Here is an 18873-nt window from a genome sequence, read left to right as displayed (position 1 = left end):
GCAAAGACAAGCAGAAACCGAAGAGCAGTAGCGATCTGAATCACTAATATGAAAAGCGCGAATCGTCTCTCCCCAAACTTCTACTAACACGAGATCAGCAGAAGGAGCCCAAAGGGTGCCGGACATGGTGCTGAACTTCCCTTTTTTAGTCCCACCGTACACGGCTTACGTCACCGCGTTCTTGGCAACCGCAAAATCCGACAACTTGGTCCGACTGTGTCTATTCAACAGTTTCGGACACAATCCGTCGGACAAAATCTGACGGATTTGGTTGGCAGAATGTCCGACCGTGTGTACAAGGTCTAAAGCCCCATACACACTATCAGATTTTCTGTTTATTTTTGTCTTCAGTTTTACCAAAACCATGTAGCACAAGGGCCTGCATGATTGCATACAAATTGAAACTCCTAAGGTTTGACCTCATATTCTATGGTTTTGGTAAATCTGAAGACAAAAATCTGCAGAAAATCTGATAGTGTGTATGGGGCTTACCTCTCACCCTGCACAAAGATTTAACCTCCTTGGCGACAACAAAAGTTGACTGCATCAGCAATCTAGAGCTCTCCTCTACCATCAAACGAAGAACATCAGTCAAGAGTCAACACTATGATCCATTTTATGACCATTAACTGAACTTTGCTGGAACTCAAAAACCTGGAACTTTGTTAAGTATTTTCATTCTTGATCCATTCATGTTTTTGTGTTTCATTATTTTGTCTTTTCTTCTTTTCTTTTAAATAATTTGTATACACTATTTTACTATTTTTCTTATTAAATAATGTTTTAAAAAAATATCTCTAGTGCACTAAGGCAGAACTTAAAAATCCCTGTTTTTTTTTTTGAAGAGTGATATTAAATCATAAATCTCTAAAATATTCCTGTCTGTCGTGACAGTATGTATTACAGACATTTATTTAAAGTCATAGTTGCTAAAGCAGATATTGAGAATGGTTGGTGTTTCCCATAAAACACCTAGTAGCAGCTGTATGGTGTGTAACAGGTTAATTGCGTAGTTAACAAAACCCAGTGTTAGGCTTGGTTCACACCTATGTGTTTTTTTGGTGCTTTTTACAGAAATGCACCACAGTTCATTTAACATGGTTTCCTATGGGACACATACACATCTATGCTTTTTTTAGCCGCTGCATTTTTGGAATGGGTCAGGAACTTTTTCAAATGCAAACGGGTACCCTTTTGGTTCAATAGACTTCAATGAAGAAGCTGCAGAAAAGCATGTAGTGCGCTTTTTGCCGCGATTTTACCACGATTTTGCCACAAATTAAATTTTTTAGTCTGCCCAACAACAAATTGGCCAAAAAAAGCATCAAAAATGTAAAATGCAAATCATGGTAAAATCGCATGTACAAAAATGCAAAACGCTCTGGAAAAAGCACTGCAGAAACGGATCAAAAGCAGACTGCATACATGTGAACTGAGCCTTAATCATTCTGCCTGCTGGCACCTGGATTGTGGTCCTGCGAGCTAGAATCTTTTTGTGCAGGGTAAGGCTGAGAGGGTTTTGTCACATATTGGTGGCAGCACAGTGTTATCTGACACTGCTGTTACACTTCTGGTCCATTAAAATCAATGAGATGAATCGTGCGATATGTAAGGCTGCTTTCACAATGAGGTGCTTTACAGGCGCTATAGCACTAAAAATAGCATCTGCATAGTGCCTCAAACTGCTTTCACACTGGAGCAGTGCACTTGCAGGATGATAAAAAAAAGTCCTGTAAGCAGCATCTTTGCAGCACTGTAGGAGCGGTGTATACACCGCTCCTAAAGCACCCCTGCCCACCAATGGGCAGCGCCACCAAACCCCTGGAAAAAGGGCCGCTGCAGTGCCGCTTTGGGGGCAATTTTAACCCTTTTTCGGCTGCTAGCGGGGGTTAAAAGCGCCCCGCTAGCGACCTGATAAAAATTACCACCGATGCCCCCAACGCCTCAGTGTGAAAGCAGTCTAAGGGATCAAGATCTGTATCAGGTAGTAAAGAAAGTAGTTCAAACTATTCAGCAGGAGGTTTATATATTTTGGGGAATCTCCTTTTTAAACACACAAAATCTTAAATAGAAGAGAAATAAATAAAATTGTGCACACCCACCTTCTTGAAAGAATTATGTCTCCTGCAAAATGACATGGCCACTTGGGAAAATATGAAATCATTACCTATTAATGTTTGCTGCAGATTGATGATTTTCTCACAGAGGGATCTGTAATGTTGGTAGCCCAGAATTACGAAGTCTTTCTGGTAGAGCAGGCTGTCCTTACACATGGACCTGCTTAGTAGTTCACTGTTAGAGACCTGCAGCTCATGTATTTTGTGGAGCAACCTAAACAACTCTCCCTGATCGCTGCTGAACTTGTCAGGAATCTGCTTCTCCAGCTGAGATGCCTTAAATGTAGAATTTGTCCATTGTTCTTTCAGTGTTGTCTATGAGAGAGAAACATTATAAGAACTTTGCACAGTCTCAGATGCATTCAACATACAGCTTACAGTATAATTTGAGCTGCTCTGCTTTATTATAGAAAACAAGGTCTATTGACAAGAACAAGAACCACTTGTAATGTTACTACAGTCCTAATACATGGACGATTGGATATACAGAGGACAAAGCTTATTAGTTCATATTTACATCCTCTGTTCTCTTCAAGTTTAAAAAAAAAAATTAAAAAGCTGTTAAAAAAAATATTTTGCAATCCAAAAGCTATTGAGGTTGATTTACTAAATGAGTAGAGCATGTTCTCTTTACATAATGAATTTTTACTTTGTAAGGTGAATTTCACTTAGCTTAGTGAATGTGGTAAAATTCACTTTGCAAAGAATACTCAATTACAAGCAAGGAAAAAAAAAAAGAAGAAGATTCTCTTTGTATATGTTTGGATGATTGAATTCAGCAGAGCTTGGCCTCGATTCCTAAGCTACGTGATAATTTCCTGTTACAGTGCAATTTCATTTTGCTAACTAAACAGCCTGAACTCCTTTAGTAAACCAAGGGCATTGCTTTATGAATTAGGCTCAATTAATAGAAAATGAATGTTCACTTGTAAAGTTGTGCTCAAGTCAACCATCAAATCATGTGCAAATAAAAATTACTAGAATATTTTTGGGCTATAAAACTGTGGAAATGTCCTTTCTCCAGATTTAATACAAATTCATAAAGTATCAGTGTAGAATTTTTCAAGCTCTGGATAGAGTGGGGAAGGACTATAACATTGTCAGGTTTTTATTTCTCTCTATATCCTTGCTCAGGACCACTCAATATGTAAGGATCATCAAGACATGGGGGACACACAGCAATAGCAACCTGACAATGTTCTAAGCCTTCCTCAACAAAACATGATGATGCTTTTTTCCAAACTAAAGCAATATGACCTGATTTCCTGACCCATTTTCAGAGAAAAAGAGCAGAAATCACCCCAATAATAATAGAAGCTCCATTACCAATATGTCTAAACCCCACCCAAAAAATTGACTTTGTCTCTACTTTAGAGCTTTTTCAGATGTCAGTAAAGTTTATGAACACTTAGGAAGAGGGGCTTTACAAAGTCTTCATAGGGCTTAATCACTGCCAGTCCTGCAATGATGTCTTTAAATCCAATAGATGTAGATGAAGTTTAGACTGGAGAATATTGCAGATAACGTGAGAGACAGAGACAAGCCAATAGCAAGGAAGCATGGTAAAACTTTCTTAGCTTAGAAGTTTTTAGCCATTCTAATGCCGTGTACACATGACTGGACTTTTCGAGGGACTAGGTCTGATGGTCTTTCCGACGGATTTTCGGCAGAGTTCCGATGGACTTTCCAAATGAACAGACTTGGCCACACACAATCACACCAAAGTCTGACGGATTTGTGCCGGGGATATACCTCTCCACCCCGGCTGGAATACACCGTGGCAGCTATATTTTCCCCCTGTTTTGGGGGGATTTTTGTTTTGTTTTTTTTGTTTTTTTGTTCTCTTCCCCTTGTGGCACTTGGGTGGCACGAAGTGTTGTTGCTGACCTGCAGAGGACTGCCCCCTGGAGGATTTCTACACGTTCTCACGCACGGCATTGGACTGCTACCGTGCACAGTTTAAGGGGTTAAATTGTTATTGTTATTTTTTGGGTATAGGCCCAATCTGATCGCTCCCCAGTTCCCAGGGATGCCATCAGCTATGGGCAGGGTTGACCCCTCGCGGTCACCAAGGGTATGTTTGCTTTTTGTTAATGTGTTTACTTTTTTGTTTGTATGGTTATTGTCTGGTCACGATTCTTCCTACAATAGGCTCTCTGGGTCTAGGCGGCTCTTGGTACATGATGTTGAGGCTCAGGTGTGTCTCCTTGACATAATAGTGGCACCTTCTGATGGCCACGCGTGACATGTCCTCTTTTAACATCCTGTCTTGGAATGTCCGGGGGCTCAATTCTAAATTTAAAAGGGCAGTTCTCTTTAAATATCTGAAATTGCACTCCCCCCATATGGTGCTGCTTCAGGAGACGCACCTTATGGGCAGCAAACTATTGGCACTGAGGAAGCCATGGATCCAGAGAGCCTTTCATGCCTCCTACTCTACCTATGCCAGGGGGGTCTCGGTGCTGATTAGCAAATCCCTTCCATGTGCGGTGGAGCAGATTCACACCGATCCTCAGGGTAAATACGTGATTGTGGTTTTCACAGTTTGGGGAACGAGATATATTGTGGTAAATGTATACTTGCCTCCTCCCTTTTCAGCATCCACCTTATACACTATCCTGGATAAGGTTACCCCGTACTGCCCCACTAGGCTGCTACTTATGGGTGACTTTAATGCCATTCTAGCCCAAAACTTAGACAGACCGGTCCCCCCAAACACTGCTCCCCTGACCTATCCATTTGGGCACAAGCCATGGGAGTGACGGAGGCCTGGAGGTGGAAACACCCCTCGACTAGGGCCTACTCATGCTTTTCCACCACCTATAAAACGTCCTCACGCATCGACTTAGCTTTTGCCAATCCAGCCATGCTTTCGGACGTGCTAGACGCCACGTACCTGCCCAGCGGGCTGTCGGACCACTGCCCCCTCCTCCTTAATGTCCGTTCCCCCACTTCCCGAACCTCGGCCCTTTGGCGCCTGGGAACCCACTGGCTCTCCCATGCCGATTTGGTCAACACTATCCCGCCCCACCTTACGGAATACTGGCAAATTAATGCAGGGTCCTCCTCCCCAGAGGTTACTTGGGACGCATTCAAGGCCTTCAGTAGAGGTCATTATATCTCCTCCATAGCTGGGATCCGTAGAGAACAAGCCACCACCACGACTGAATTACAGAGCAAGGTAGATACCCAGGCTGAGGCCTATGCAGCTGACCCCACTGACTCTAGTTTCGAGGCCCTTAATGCGACGAAACGAGAACTACACCTCCACCTCACAGAACTTGCCAGACTGGATCTTTACCGCAACAAGCAAAGGTTTTTTGAACAGTGGGACCGGAACGGTCGTCTCCTGGCAATGTTAGCTCAACACGACCTGCCCCTGACGGTGATACCTAGTGTGGTGTCCCCTTCAGGTGAATCGGTCTCCTCTCTTCCAGACATATTGGACGCATTTAGGCAATACTATAGTTCCCTTTATACCTCCGTACTGCCCTCGGATCTCAGGCCACAGGACCTGGCGCCTTGGCTGGACCCCCTGGCACTCGGCTGGCTCTCGGACGCCGAGAGAGAAAATTTGGTAAGGCCCATTACCCCGGAGGAGGTACGGAGGGCCATTTGCTCCTTTCCCGCAGGGAAATCCCCGGGTCCAGATGGCCTCCCTATGGAGTTCTACAAAACCCACGGGGACCTACTTGCCCCCCAGCTGGCCCAGCTCTATACTCACTGTCTGGCGGAGGGCACCCTTCCCACCTCCATGAGCCATGCCCACATTATACTAATCCACAAGGCCCCTAAGGACCCCACATTATGTGCCTCATATAGGCCTATCGCCCTCCTAAATGCGGACTTCAAAATTCTTACCAAATTGCTCACTACGAGACTACAGCCCCTACTGCCGTCTGTGATAGAGACAGACCAGACTGGTTTTATGGCTAATAGAGCCACTGACATCAACTTACGACGCCTGTTTACTAACATCCACGCTCAGCACCTTACTGAGGGTTCCAGGGTGGTGGCCTCCCTAGACATAGAGAAGGCCTTCGACACTGTAGAGTGGCCTTTTCTGTGGGAGGTCCTCCGCAAAATGGGGTTCCCCTTGGTATTTATTAAGTGGCTTCAGGCGCTCTATAGGCACCCCACGTCGGCCATTAAGTTGGGGGGGAGTCTTTCACGGTCCTTCCCTTTGTCCAAGGGCACGAGACAGGGCTGCCCTCTTTCTCCGGCCCTATTCGCCATTGCAATGGAGCCACTGGCGGAGGCCTTACGTACCTCCCTGCATGTCAGGGGCCTGCGTGTTGGCTGGCTGGAGGAGAGGGTCGCCCTGTATGCGGATGACCTCCTTCTCTTCCTTAACGATGCAGACTCCTCACTCAGAGGGGCATTACAAATTCTTGACTCATTCTCCACGATCACGGGCCTTAAGGTTAACTGGTCGAAGTCGCTTCTGTTCCCCATAGACCCAGCAGCTCGCGACACTGCCCCCCCTGATTTACCCTTACAGTGGGTGGAGACCTTCAGGTACCTTGGGGTTGTGGTCTCGAGGCAGGCTTCGGACTTCGTACCCCTAAATCTATCCCCAGTGGTTCATGAGACACGGCTGCGTCTGAAGGCATGGGAGTCACTACCCCTATCATTGCTAGGGCGGATAAACCGATTAAAAATGAAAATCCTACCGAAATTTATCTACCTACTCCGCCAATCTCCACATTGGATTCCCAAATCCTTTTTCTCCCGTCTGCATAGTCTGTTTGCCTCCTTCATCTGGGGGGGCCAGTTCCCCAGGTATGGATGGTCAACAATTACGCGTCCGTCCTCCCAGGGAGGACTGGCGTGCCCTGACCTGTACAAATATTTCCTAGCCACCCAGCTGGTTACAGCAGCTTGGTGGCTCACTCCTGATAAGACAAACCCTGCCACCTTGGTTGAAGCGGCGGTGTTGGGGTCGCTGGAGGCGTTGAAATTTTTACTCTATCGTGGCCCGAAGGCCCCGTACCCACTGACCCCCTCCATGCACACCACGTTACGTGCATAGAGGGTAGGACTTAAAATTGAAAAATACCCTACCAATGCACTTTCCCCAGCTGCCCCCTTGTGGCGAAACCCCACCCTGGAGCAGTTTTACAAGCTGCCTGAACCCCATGCTTGGACTAAATTCAATATTAGAACAGTGGACCAGGTGATTTCTGACCAATCGCTGGCTCCACTCCCCAAGTTGATTTCTGATTTCAACGTCCCGCAGAGTTATTTTTTTAGGTTTCTACAACTCTCCCATGCCTTCAGGTGCCAGTTCTCCGGCTCTCCCCCCCAGGTTGTCCAATCCGCACTGGAGGGCCTCCTCAAGTCCAGCTGTGACACTAAGCCCACCTCAACACTTTACTCCCATTTGATAATGACCTCCCTCCCTACTTTGGGAAAACTTAGAGATAAGTGGGTGCGAGACATTCCCACCTTTGATAACGATGATTGGGATGACATGTGGGACTTCCCCTTCAGATCCCTGGTCTCCCTGAGAGATCAGCTGATACAGTTTAAGATGGCCCACCGAGCATATTTCACCCCATACAGACTGCACAAAATGAACCCCGCCTCCCCCCCGGGATGTTGGCGTTGTGGGACATTACCAGGGGACTTCATTCATATTTTTTGGACCTGCCCAGCCATTGTTGACTATTGGAAGGAGATACTAGGGGTCATTACACAGGTCACCTCCATATCGCTCCCACTCTCTATAGAAACCTGCATACTGGGCCTGCTAGATCATCTAATTCCCACTGTGGCGCGGCGCACCCTAGCTAGGCTACTTCTCTTCTATGCCCGCAAGGCCATTGCGCTCAGCTGGCGTAAGCCCACTCCTCCCCCTCTCTCCCTGTGGAAAAAATTGGTGAACGAAAGCCTGCCTCTCTACAAGGACTGCTATGTTAATAGAGGTTGCCCGCAAAAATATAACAAGGTCTGGTCCAGCTGGCTGGCGGATGCCTCCACGGCCTCAGACCCACAGCCTACTTAACGCATTTTCGTTTGTTAATAAATAGGAATATACACTAGTGGAAATGTTGTATATCTGAGTAGCGTGGTTTAGTCCTGAGTCATCCTACTGCACATGGAGACGGCCCTCTGTGGCCGGTGAGATGCCTTGAATTCTCCGACATGTTTTGTATGTAACGCACTGTCTTATATTGCAACTCTTTACACGTCACGACTGTAACACTAATCGTGACCAATGTCTATGTTTTTGTTTTTGTTTTTGTCTGTTTTGTTTTGCTTTTGGTTGCTTGTTCACTGTCTAAATTCCAATAAACAGATTTGCAAAAAAAAAAAAGTCTGACGGATTTGAACGTGATGACGTACGACCGGACTAGAATAAGGAAGTTCATAGCCAGTAGCCAATAGCTGCCCTAGCGTTGGTTTTTGTCCGTTGGACCAGCATACAGACGAACGGATTTCTTGGTCCGGCGGAGTTCCAGTGGAAAAATGTAAAACATGTTCTATTTCTAAAGTCCACCGGATTTTTGGCAAGCAAAGGTCCAATGGAGCCCACACACGATCGAATTGTCCGATGGACTCGTTCCGTCGGACCTTTGCTGTCAAAAAGTCCGGTCGTGTGTACGCGGCATAAGCTTGCCATTTCGTATCTGTAGATTATTGCAATGCAAAAAAAATGAAAAAAGTTTATAGAAAAAAAAATGGATGTCCTTTTGAGGATTTAATAAAATCAAATGGTGCTGAAGAGTCCGTGGGGGTTGTTTACTAAAGGCAAGTCCACTTTGTACTACAAGTGCACTTGGAAGTGCATGTGGAAGTGTAGTCACTGTAGATCTGAGGGGAAGATCTGAAATGAGGGGAAGCTCTGTTGATTTTATCATCCAATTACGTGCAAGCAAAAATGCTGTTTTTTATTTTCCTTGCATGTCCCCCTCAGATCTACAGCAACTACACTGTAGTGCAAAGTGGATTTTTCTTTAGTAAATAAACCCCAATGTGTTGACCTGTCAAGGACAGAAGTGAATGTTTAACTTAGCATACATTTATACAACCTAGTGTGGTTAAATACACATTTTGAGTATTAGCATCAGGGAAGCATGTGTGCGCAAATATGAACAATGAATACCAAGCCTAACATCCAATGTCTGATAATATCACAAATAAAAACTGTATAACTGTCCCATACTGATTGTATATTTGATATTAACACAGGTTTGTTTAGCTTACGTAAACCTAAAGATAGCCATACATGTCTTTTCTCTCATTCAGCCATGGGGCTTATTCAGTCGATTCCACCATTTGTGCTAAACAGCATGGATGGTGGAATTTCCACTGTCATTATACAGTTATGCTCATAAGGAAATACCCTGGCAGAATTAATGATTTCTTGGCCATTATTCAGAGAATATGAATGATAACACAAAAACTTTTCCTTCACTCATGGTTAGTGTATGGTTGAATTTTATAAATCAACTGTGTTTACTCTTTTTAAATCATAATAGCAACAGAAATTACCAAAATGACCCTGATCAAAAGTTTATAGACCCCAGTTCTTAATACCGTGTATTGCCCCCTTTAACATCAATGACAGCTTGAAGCATTTTGTGGTATTTGTGGATGAGGCTCTTTATCTTCTCAGATGGTAAAGCTGCCCATTCCCCTTGGCAAAAAGAATACAGTTTCTGTAAATTCTTGGGCTGTCTTGCATGAACTGCACGTTTGAGATCTCCCCAAAGTGGTTCAATGATACTAGGGTCAGGAGACTGAGATGGCCACTCCAGAACCTTCACTTTATTCTGCTGTAGCCAATGAGAGGTCGACTTGGCCTTGTGTTTTGGATCATTGTCATGTTGGAATGTCCAAATACGTCCCATGCGCAGCTTCCTGGCTGATGAATACAAATGTTCCTCCAGTATTTTTTGATAACATACTGCATTCATCTTGCCATCAATTTTGACCAAATTTCATGTGCCTTTGCAGCTCACACATCCCCAAAACATCAGCGATCCACCTCCGTGTTTCACAGTAGGAATGGTGTACCTTTCATCATAGGCCTTGTTGACTCCTCTCTATATGTAGCGTTTGTGGTTGTGACCAAAAAGCTAAATTTTGGTCTCATCACTCCAAATGACTGTGCCAGAAGGTTTGAGGCTTGTCTCTGTGTTGTTTGGTGTATTGTCAGTGGGATACTTTGTGGCATTAGCATAGTAATGGCTTTATTCTGGCGACTCGACCATGCAGCCCATCTTTCTTCAAGTGTCTCCTTATTGTGCATCTTGAAACAGCCACACCACGTGTTTTCAGAGAGTCCTGTATTTCACCTGAAGTTATTTGTCGGTTTTTCTTTGCATCCTGAACAATTTTCCTGACAGTTGTGGCTGAAATTTTAGTTGGTCTACCTGACCGTGGTTTGGTCAACAGAACCCCTCATTTTCCACTTCTTGATTAGAGTTTGAACACTGCTGATTGCCATTCTCAATTTCTTGGATATCTTTTTATCCCTTTCCTGTTTTATACAGTTCAACTACCTTTTCCCACAGATCCTTTGACAAATCTTTTGCTTTCCCCATGACTCAGAATCCAGAAAACGTCAGTGCAGCACTGGATGAAAGATGCAAGGGTCTGTCAGGAGTCCAGAAACTCATTGATCTTTTATACACACACACTAATTACAAGAAAACAGATCACAGGTGAGGATTGTTACCTTTAATAGCCATTCAAACCCCTTTGTGTCAACTTGTGTGCATGTTATCAGGCCAAAATAAAATGTAAATTTTGATCAGGGTCATTTGGGTAGTTTCTGTTTTCATTATGATTTAAAAAGTGTAAACACAGTTGATTGATAATAAATTACTTCAGCCAAACACTAACATGAGTGAAAGAAAAGTTTTTGTGTTATCATTCATATTCTCTAAAAAATGGCCAGGAAATCAGAAATTCTGCCAGGGTATGTAAACTTGTGAGTAAAACTGTATTTGGCAGCTACAGAACCTATGGCTGCCTAAATACCCAAACAGTGAAGGCAACTGGTAGGATACAATCCCTGTTTGCCCAATACTATAATAATAATAATATTATAATAATCAGTGCTCTGTGGGATTCTGAAAAGAAAATTATAAACGCACATTTTTTTACCTTCAAAAATGTGTACTTATTTATTTTTTTAAAGATGAACTTTGATATACTTTGGAATTACTTTTGTTAAGCAAAGTGCTGCTGACGGGGTTACCTTCAGCTTGAATTTCAGCCAAATCAGCAGGAATTGAATGAAATTTGAGACATCTATGGCCAGCCTTAATGACAACATTTCACTAGCTTAGCAGAGTCTTTTTAAATACAATGTACATACGTTGTGCAGGGTGATGTACGATAGAGTATAAGGCTGGCCATGATTCCGAAGTTGCCCAAATCTTGCTGAATCATCTGAAATCTGAGCCATGGGTGGCCCTGTAAGAACGACCTGGCTCAACAAAAGTCTATGTAAAAATTAATTGGGCTGGGTGGAAAATTGGACAAACAGTGACTGCATCCTATCTGATGCAGTTACAATACGGCTATTCAGGCAGCTGCAGATACAGTTCAATAGCCAGCAGTGGAGATTCCTCAATTCATGCCGTTAAGCATAAATGGAGGAATTGACTGATTGTCTCTCCTTTAGCCTGTGGGTTGAACGAGGGAAAATCAAGCCATACGTGGCTAGCTTTAGAATTAGGTGGTCAAAATAGGTAATTTGGAGGTTGTCTTGTTCTAACAGACCAGAACAACTGAAGAAAGCTTTTACCATCTTCGCAGATGTTTTCTGTTGTTCAGCAAGGAGTATGTTAATTTCTTCTCTGGCCATCATAACTTCATGAGGTTCAGTAATATCTGAATCTCCATCTTCTTCCTCTTCTCCCATATCAATTGTATCCCCAGCAGTCTTTCTTGGCCTCTGCTGGGTATAGCACTGTCTGTCCTGCTCCCAGCTGCATCACAAAGAACATAATAAACAGGTATAAGACTGTAGAGAAAAGTAGTCCAAAGAATAATTTTAAAAGCCCCCAAAAGGACCCCAACGGGGATGAAGGCAGAAATAAAAACACATATTGTAGGTGTGGGAAGATTTAGATCCTCTTGTCATTCCTCTGAATTTTTTTGCTGTGCCCGCGCCCGCCAGTGCAATGGGCCACACACTGGAAAACTTCACTACACAGCCCTGGAGGCCATGTACTATAGCATCATAATGTTCACAAAGACTATCAGTCATCGGTCAATGGGGCCGTGTGATTGCGCTGACCAATGAGAATCCTTTTTGAGTCTCCTGGCATACCAGAAGAAAGAGGATATTCTCCTTGTCATCAGTGTTTAGTAAGATTATCCAAAGCAAAAAGAAAATACAAATAACATTGCATGGTAGCAAAGAACAATGCCACTAATCCTCTACTATACAGAATACATCAACTGTAAAACAAAGTGGAGAACAGGAGGTTTTCCCTGTTAAGCTTCTTAACACAAAGAAAGGAAAATAAGATAACCTCTCAGCTACATGTGCAGCGATTAGTAAAGTAGTGCAATTATCTATATCCAATTTTGCAATATAAAATGTACTAAAACTGCTCTAAATTAAGCCATTATATAACCAGAGGTAAATAAAAACATCTTACATTAAAGAGGAGGTCCAGCCCCCCACAAAATATTAAACATCAGCAGCCACAAATACTGTAGCTGCTGACTTTTAATATATGAACACTTACTTGTCCAGGGAGCCCGTGATGTTGGCACCCAGTCGATCTTCGGATCGGCTGTCGGGTGCAGCCATCGCCATTCCTGGTAAGGAAACCCGGCACTGAAGCCTTTCGCCTTCACAGCCGGTTCCCTAATGCGCATTTGTGTGCAGCGCGCTGTGCTTTCTAATTGGTCTGGGGGCAGAGGAAGGAGGAAGTGGCTGAACTTCCGAAAGACCAGCCCGTGGCCCCGTTTCCGGGAAGTGGGGAACGGTACCTGTCAAAAACAAGTACCCATTCCCCCCTCCCCCCGAAAGGTTGCCTAAAAGATGCTTTTGAGTGTAACTCTGCTTTAACCTTTAACCTCCCTAGCGGTAATCCCGAGTCTGGCTCGGGCTGGGATTTCAGTACCACGAGCGGTAGCCCCGAGCCAGACTCGGGATCGCATCGCTGGATACAGGGAGGACACAGGGAGAAGTTACTTACCTTGTCCCCTGGATCCAGCGATGTCCTCCGCGCTGTGTGATCGAGCTGTCCTCCGCTCGATTCACACAGTGCCCGAATGCCGCCGAGCTCCATTCCCTACGTTACGACGCACAGGAGCGGAGATCGGCGTCAAATTCAAAAAAGTAAAAACGCACAAAACACACACAGTACTGTAATCTTACAGATTACAGTACTGTATAAAAAAAAATTACACACCCCCCTTTGTCCCTAGTGGTCTGTCCAGTGCCCTGCATGCACTTTTATATTATAAATACTGTTTTTTCTGCCTGGAATTTGGAGATTGTCCATAGCAACCAAAAACTGTCCCTTTATGTCAAAAGTGATTTTAGACCAACTAGAAAACAGCGATAATAAATTATAATCACTTGCAGAATTGAGCGATAGCGATTTGTGGGGAAATTCGTCATCAAACACTAAATCTAATGACTGCGACAATTCTGCAAATGAGCAAATTTCTGTGTTTTTGGATTTGATTACATTATTGAATAATTTTTATTATTATTTATTATATTATAAACTTTATCATACCCGGGATGTCTGCTAGACTCTGGTTTGAACAGATTTAAGAGAGTTATTCCTAAGAATTACAGGACTACAATATAAAAAGCTAAATTTCCATGCAAAATAATTGTACCGCTTTCAGCACCTAAAATCAGAACTAATCATACCGCCAGGGAGGTTAAGAGAAGGCAACCGTGCCAGAAATTAGATACAAGCCAAACACACTATGTGCAACATTATATGTAACCTCCTAACAAAGGGAGGATAGCCACGCAATCCAAGTAAAACAAGCGGACATCCCTCTGAAACTAATAGGGACGTTCTGCAGCAGAGAGAATACAGAGAAGGAAACTTGGAAAAAGGGAGAAAAGTAAAACACATTACCTACTGTACTCGCCAACCTCCCAATCTGAGGATTCATTCGGGGTGACCTTTGGGTTTGGGTACCATAGTAAACATCTGGAAAATGCTTTTCATGCACCCTGCTAACTGCACCTGGATTTGGGCTTTGGGCCACAGCACCTTCTGGATACAAAAGGGCTGTTATGATCGCTTCCTGAAATTTTAGGAAGGATCCAGTTCTTCCTGTTATTTTGTAAGTTACAAAAAGCATTGTATACTGTATAGCCAATTGAAAAAAATATATAGAAACGTTTTTATACCAGTGTCTATCTCTGCGGGCAGCTAAATACGGCTTCATCATTTGATCAGTGAAGTCTACTCCTCCCATATAAAGTTTATAGTCGTGGACAGAGAGGTTTTTCAATGACACCAGAAGCCATGTAAATTTGTTGTAGCTGGGTGAATGGAAGACAGGATGAATACATTCCATTTGTCCTTCCACATCAATGTGAGTAGTTCGTCATTCCGCAAGCAACCTCACCCTTTCTAAGTGAGTTGCTATCGAGCCGTTGGGGGATGCCCCTGAGACTGGGTCGCATGATGCCACAGCAGCCAACCAGTTAACGACCACCCTATTGTAAACATGTGTGCCATCAATAAATTTGTTTTGTTTCGCTCCATTACGTTTCGTATTAGCCGTTAATTCGTATTTCGTAATTCGTGTCCGAAATTCAATTTGGATTCGTACGAAATACGAATTTTCATTAGGTTCGTTAACTTTTCATAATAATTACAAACGTTCGTAATGATGAATTTAAAAAGCAAAAAATCCCTTTCTCAATATGGCAGTCGTCAACTCATTATGCTCATTATGAGGGGCTCCCACCATCCCTGTGCTGTGCTGACTTCCTCCTGGGGCTGTACCCCCGCTGTGCTCATTATGAGGGGCTCCCACCATTCCTGTGCTATGCTGACTTCCTCCTGGGGCTGTACCCCTTCTGTGCTCATTATGAGGGGCTCTCACCATTCCTGTGATGTGCTGACTTCCTGGGTTTTTAACTTCATCATAATGAATAATCGTAATTATTATGACAATAATAAAACGATATTAACAAACATTCTTATTTTGTCCGATTCTGAATCTCCCATTGACTACCAGTACCAGTCTCCCACTCCCATATTAAAAAAGGTAATTTTCCCACTCAGCAGCAGAAGAAAACCTCTGATTGGTCAACAAAACATCAGTCATGTTTCCGGATGCTTCCAAATGTACGAATTTTTGGAAATTCGTACGAAACGAACCGCCCATGTCTATCCTATTGTAGTTTTACTGCTACAAGGGGGCCGCTCTGTGGAGAATCACGTGTAGCACCCTCTACCTAGTGTAGTTAAAGAGGAAGTAAACCCTGATGGGTTTACTTCCTCTTTGATTCCCTGCAAAGGTAAAGCATAATGGACTACTATTCATTGCATAGTAGTCCATTATGTGTCACTTACCTGACACAGGAGCCTGCGATGTCACCGCTGTCCCCTGTAGTTCCGAGCGTCCATCTAATTGGTGGGTCACTCCCGCGCATGCACACGGGAGCCGACACACGCGGCATATCACTGGGATCTGCAGCTTACCCAGTGCGCCTGCGCGCCGTAGACAGCGGTGGCTGTCTTCAGGTGAATATCTCCTAAACCATATAGGTTTAGGAGAGATTTCTTGGACCTACAGGTAAGCCTTAATCTAGGCTTACCTGTAGGTCAAAGTGGTTTGTTAGGGTTTACAACCACTTTAATAGGGTGAGATTTTTCTGTAGTAAATGTAAGCAGGCCTAGCCAGAAGCTAGGCCTGTTTGTTTTCTATCTGTGGGGCTGGGAGTGGCTTAGAGTAAGCTGGTGACTCACAGCTAGTTTCATCTTTCGGTTACCTCTCTTTTGCTTCAAGGGTTGTCCTGAGCAGGAGAGGAGTTTCCAGGAAGGATCCATCAGGTGTCGGTGAGTGACATTCACAGGTGGGAGAGCTAGGAGAGGCATGTTGGAGCGGACTGGGAGTGTGCAGTTTGAGATGGATGTAGAGCCAACGGGAGAGACTGTGATGTTACTGGCAAGGAAGTCGAGTCGCTGCAGCTGGGTGAGCTGGCAGGGTGTGCAAAGGGCTGACTGGGATCAGTAGTCCACCAAAGAGGGCAGCTAGCACCAGAACTTTCTTTTGCTACACTATTGGGGCCCGCAGTCCCTGCCTGTAATAAGGAACTTTACTAAGGCCTGGCTGACGCCAGAGTTAGGCCCAACCATGTGCTAGCTGTGAACAGTAACAAAAAAATGGCCACTGCCCACACCCATAACTGGCCTTCACAGTAAGGAGCACATGGAGGGCATACACATGTAAGACAAAAACAATTCCATAGCTTAACTCACCAACCAGTCTGCTGACCAACCAAATTAACCTGTCTAACCATCTGTTAAAAGCAGGGGTTTAGTGTTTGGTTGCTCAGTAGACTGGTTGGTGAGTTGAGCTATGGAATTGTTTTTGTCTTACATGTATATGTCCTCCATGTGCTCCTTACTGTGAAGGCCAGTTATGGGTGTGGGCAGTGGCCAGTTTTTTGTTACTGTTCACAGCTAGCACATGGTTGGGCCTAACTCTGGCTTCATCCAGGCCTTAGTAAAGTTCCTTATTACAGGCAGGGACTGCGGGCCCCAATAGTGTAGCAAAAGAAAGTTCTGGTGCTAGCTGCCCTCTTTGGTGGACCAAAGAGGGCAGCTGGCATTGTGCTCATGCTGGGTGTCCAGCGTGGTCCTGTTCCTTTAAGGGGGCTTGGGCAGCCTCCAGGCTCACCTGTCCCACATCTATCAATTCCATGCATGTGCTTCCACTGTGAAGACACTTATAAATTTGTAGTGTTAGGCCTGCAAGCAACACAGGGTGCCGTGACGAGGCCTTGCAGCTTTCACATGCATTTGCAAATGTGTGCTAACTAAACCCCTGCTTTAACAGATGGTTAGACAGGTTAATTTGGTTGGTCAGCAGACTGGTTGGTGAGTTGAGGTATGGAATTGTTTTTGTCTTACATGTGCTAGCTGTGCCTGAAGAACTGTGGAGAAGGAGGAGATAGTCTGCAGCAAGTGTTGGGCAGTGGAGGAGTATCTGAATTGTCCCAAACCAAACCTTTTGTCCTGGGCATCCCATGAATTCACTAACCCCATCCAAGTTTAACCCCTCAATAAAAATACAAAAATAAAGGTGATGGACTTGTTCATTGTCTGAGTAACTGGAAGTGAATGTCGGACCGGGCAGGGTGACAGGTGGGCCACAATCACTCAGCCGCCCCCACGGGGATACCGCTACACCCATATATATGTACGTAATTCTGCCTTTGTACAAAGCAATATCGCAGTCCTGATATAAGTTGCTAATCGCCACTATTACTAGTATTACATTTTTTTTTAAATTCCAGTATATATACTGTAGTTTGTAGACACTATAAGTTTTTCACAAACCAATCAATATACTCTTATTGGGATTTTTTTACCAAAAATATGTAACCGAATACATTTTGGCCTACATTTATAAAGAAAGTATCATTTGTTTTAATTTTTTTATTGGATATGTTTTATACAAGAAAGTAAAAAATATTGTTTATATTTGTAGGGGTAAAAATTACATAAATTTAACATACAGCATTGCATGACCACGCAATTGTCAGTTAAAGTAATGCAGTGCCATTTAGCAAAAAATGGCTTGGTCATGAAGGGTGGTAATTCTTCCGGAGGTCAAGTGGTTAATGAGCAAATGTCAAAAAATTTGTACGTTTGTGTAAAAGTTGTCTACGTACAAATAGTACCCCTTTAGGAACAAGGGTGACACCAAGTCTATACTATCTTGCCACTGCTCCCCATGTAGTCCAGCTGACTGTCTTTTACCTTGTAAATTATAAAATTATACTTATTTTTTACAGAGCTTATGCAGTTTGACCCTATATCTGGCATGCTTGCTGGGGGGATATTGCTTAATTGCAAGCCTGCCAGTAAAATGTACAAGAGACTCGTCTATGCAGATGTTTGTTGGGGTGTATACACAACTGCAAATTTTTGGGAAAGCCAATTTACAAGGGGTTGAATTTTGTGGAGCCAATCATAGAAAGGGTCACCCCGAGGACGACAGAGGGTATTGTCATTGAAATGCATTATATGCTTATATCTTTGTCTGGCCATTGCTGAAGGAAATTTGGACATATGATGAATCAGGTCTGTGGACCAATAGGACAGCAATGCATTCTTTTTTGTAATGCCCATGTTAAGGGTTAGGCCCAAAAAGTTTTACATTTGGGAATCGGGTCAATTTTCTTTACACTGAAATTTTCTGACATGGTATAAATTTGGGTATAAACATTTGTTTAGTCCAATCAAATTGTATAGGTGTTCGGTGAAAAACATAAACAAAAAAAAAATCAAGGGGCGTTGTTAAGTTTTCTGTTTCCACCTGAACACCAGGCTGGGCTGTGAATGGGGGGATAGTGGTTGTTGCTGAATATGAGGGCAGCCAATTAGGGTTTGCAAGCACGTCTGCAAGGCTACTCTGGGCTCTACGGGCCGTGCTTGAATTTTTGGTGGCTGCGTTTGCGTTCCGCTACTAGAGCTAGCCATCTCACCAGCTTGTATTGCAGTTCTAACGCTCACCATTTCACCATGACATACTGCAGTGCTGGTGCGTAAAAAATGTACTAGGCCAC

General features: G+C 43.8%; 1 protein-coding gene across 3 annotated transcripts in view; it reads right to left on the bottom strand.

Moving 5' to 3' along the window:
* The window catches only part of LOC143924717 (kinesin-like protein KIF19), a 109593-nt gene that overhangs the window by 39386 nt on the left and 51334 nt on the right, over positions 1 to 18873 (bottom strand). For all 3 annotated transcript variants that reach the window (XM_077449143.1, XM_077449144.1, XM_077449145.1), the window contains 2 exons: positions 11881 to 12064; positions 2168 to 2432 (listed from right to left, as the gene is read on the bottom strand). In XM_077449143.1, the coding sequence (XP_077305269.1) occupies positions 2168 to 2432; positions 11881 to 12064 (449 nt within the window). The remainder of the gene's footprint in view (positions 1 to 2167; positions 2433 to 11880; positions 12065 to 18873) is intronic.

The sequence above is a fragment of the Lithobates pipiens genome, unplaced genomic scaffold (assembly GCF_037356315.1).
Source record: "Lithobates pipiens isolate NorthernLeopardFrog02 unplaced genomic scaffold, aLitPip1_a1.2 Scaffold_22, whole genome shotgun sequence".
Lineage (NCBI taxonomy): Eukaryota > Metazoa > Chordata > Amphibia > Anura > Ranidae > Lithobates > Lithobates pipiens.
Note: the sequence above shows the minus strand (reverse complement) of the source record. Positions and strands in the feature narration are given on the sequence as shown.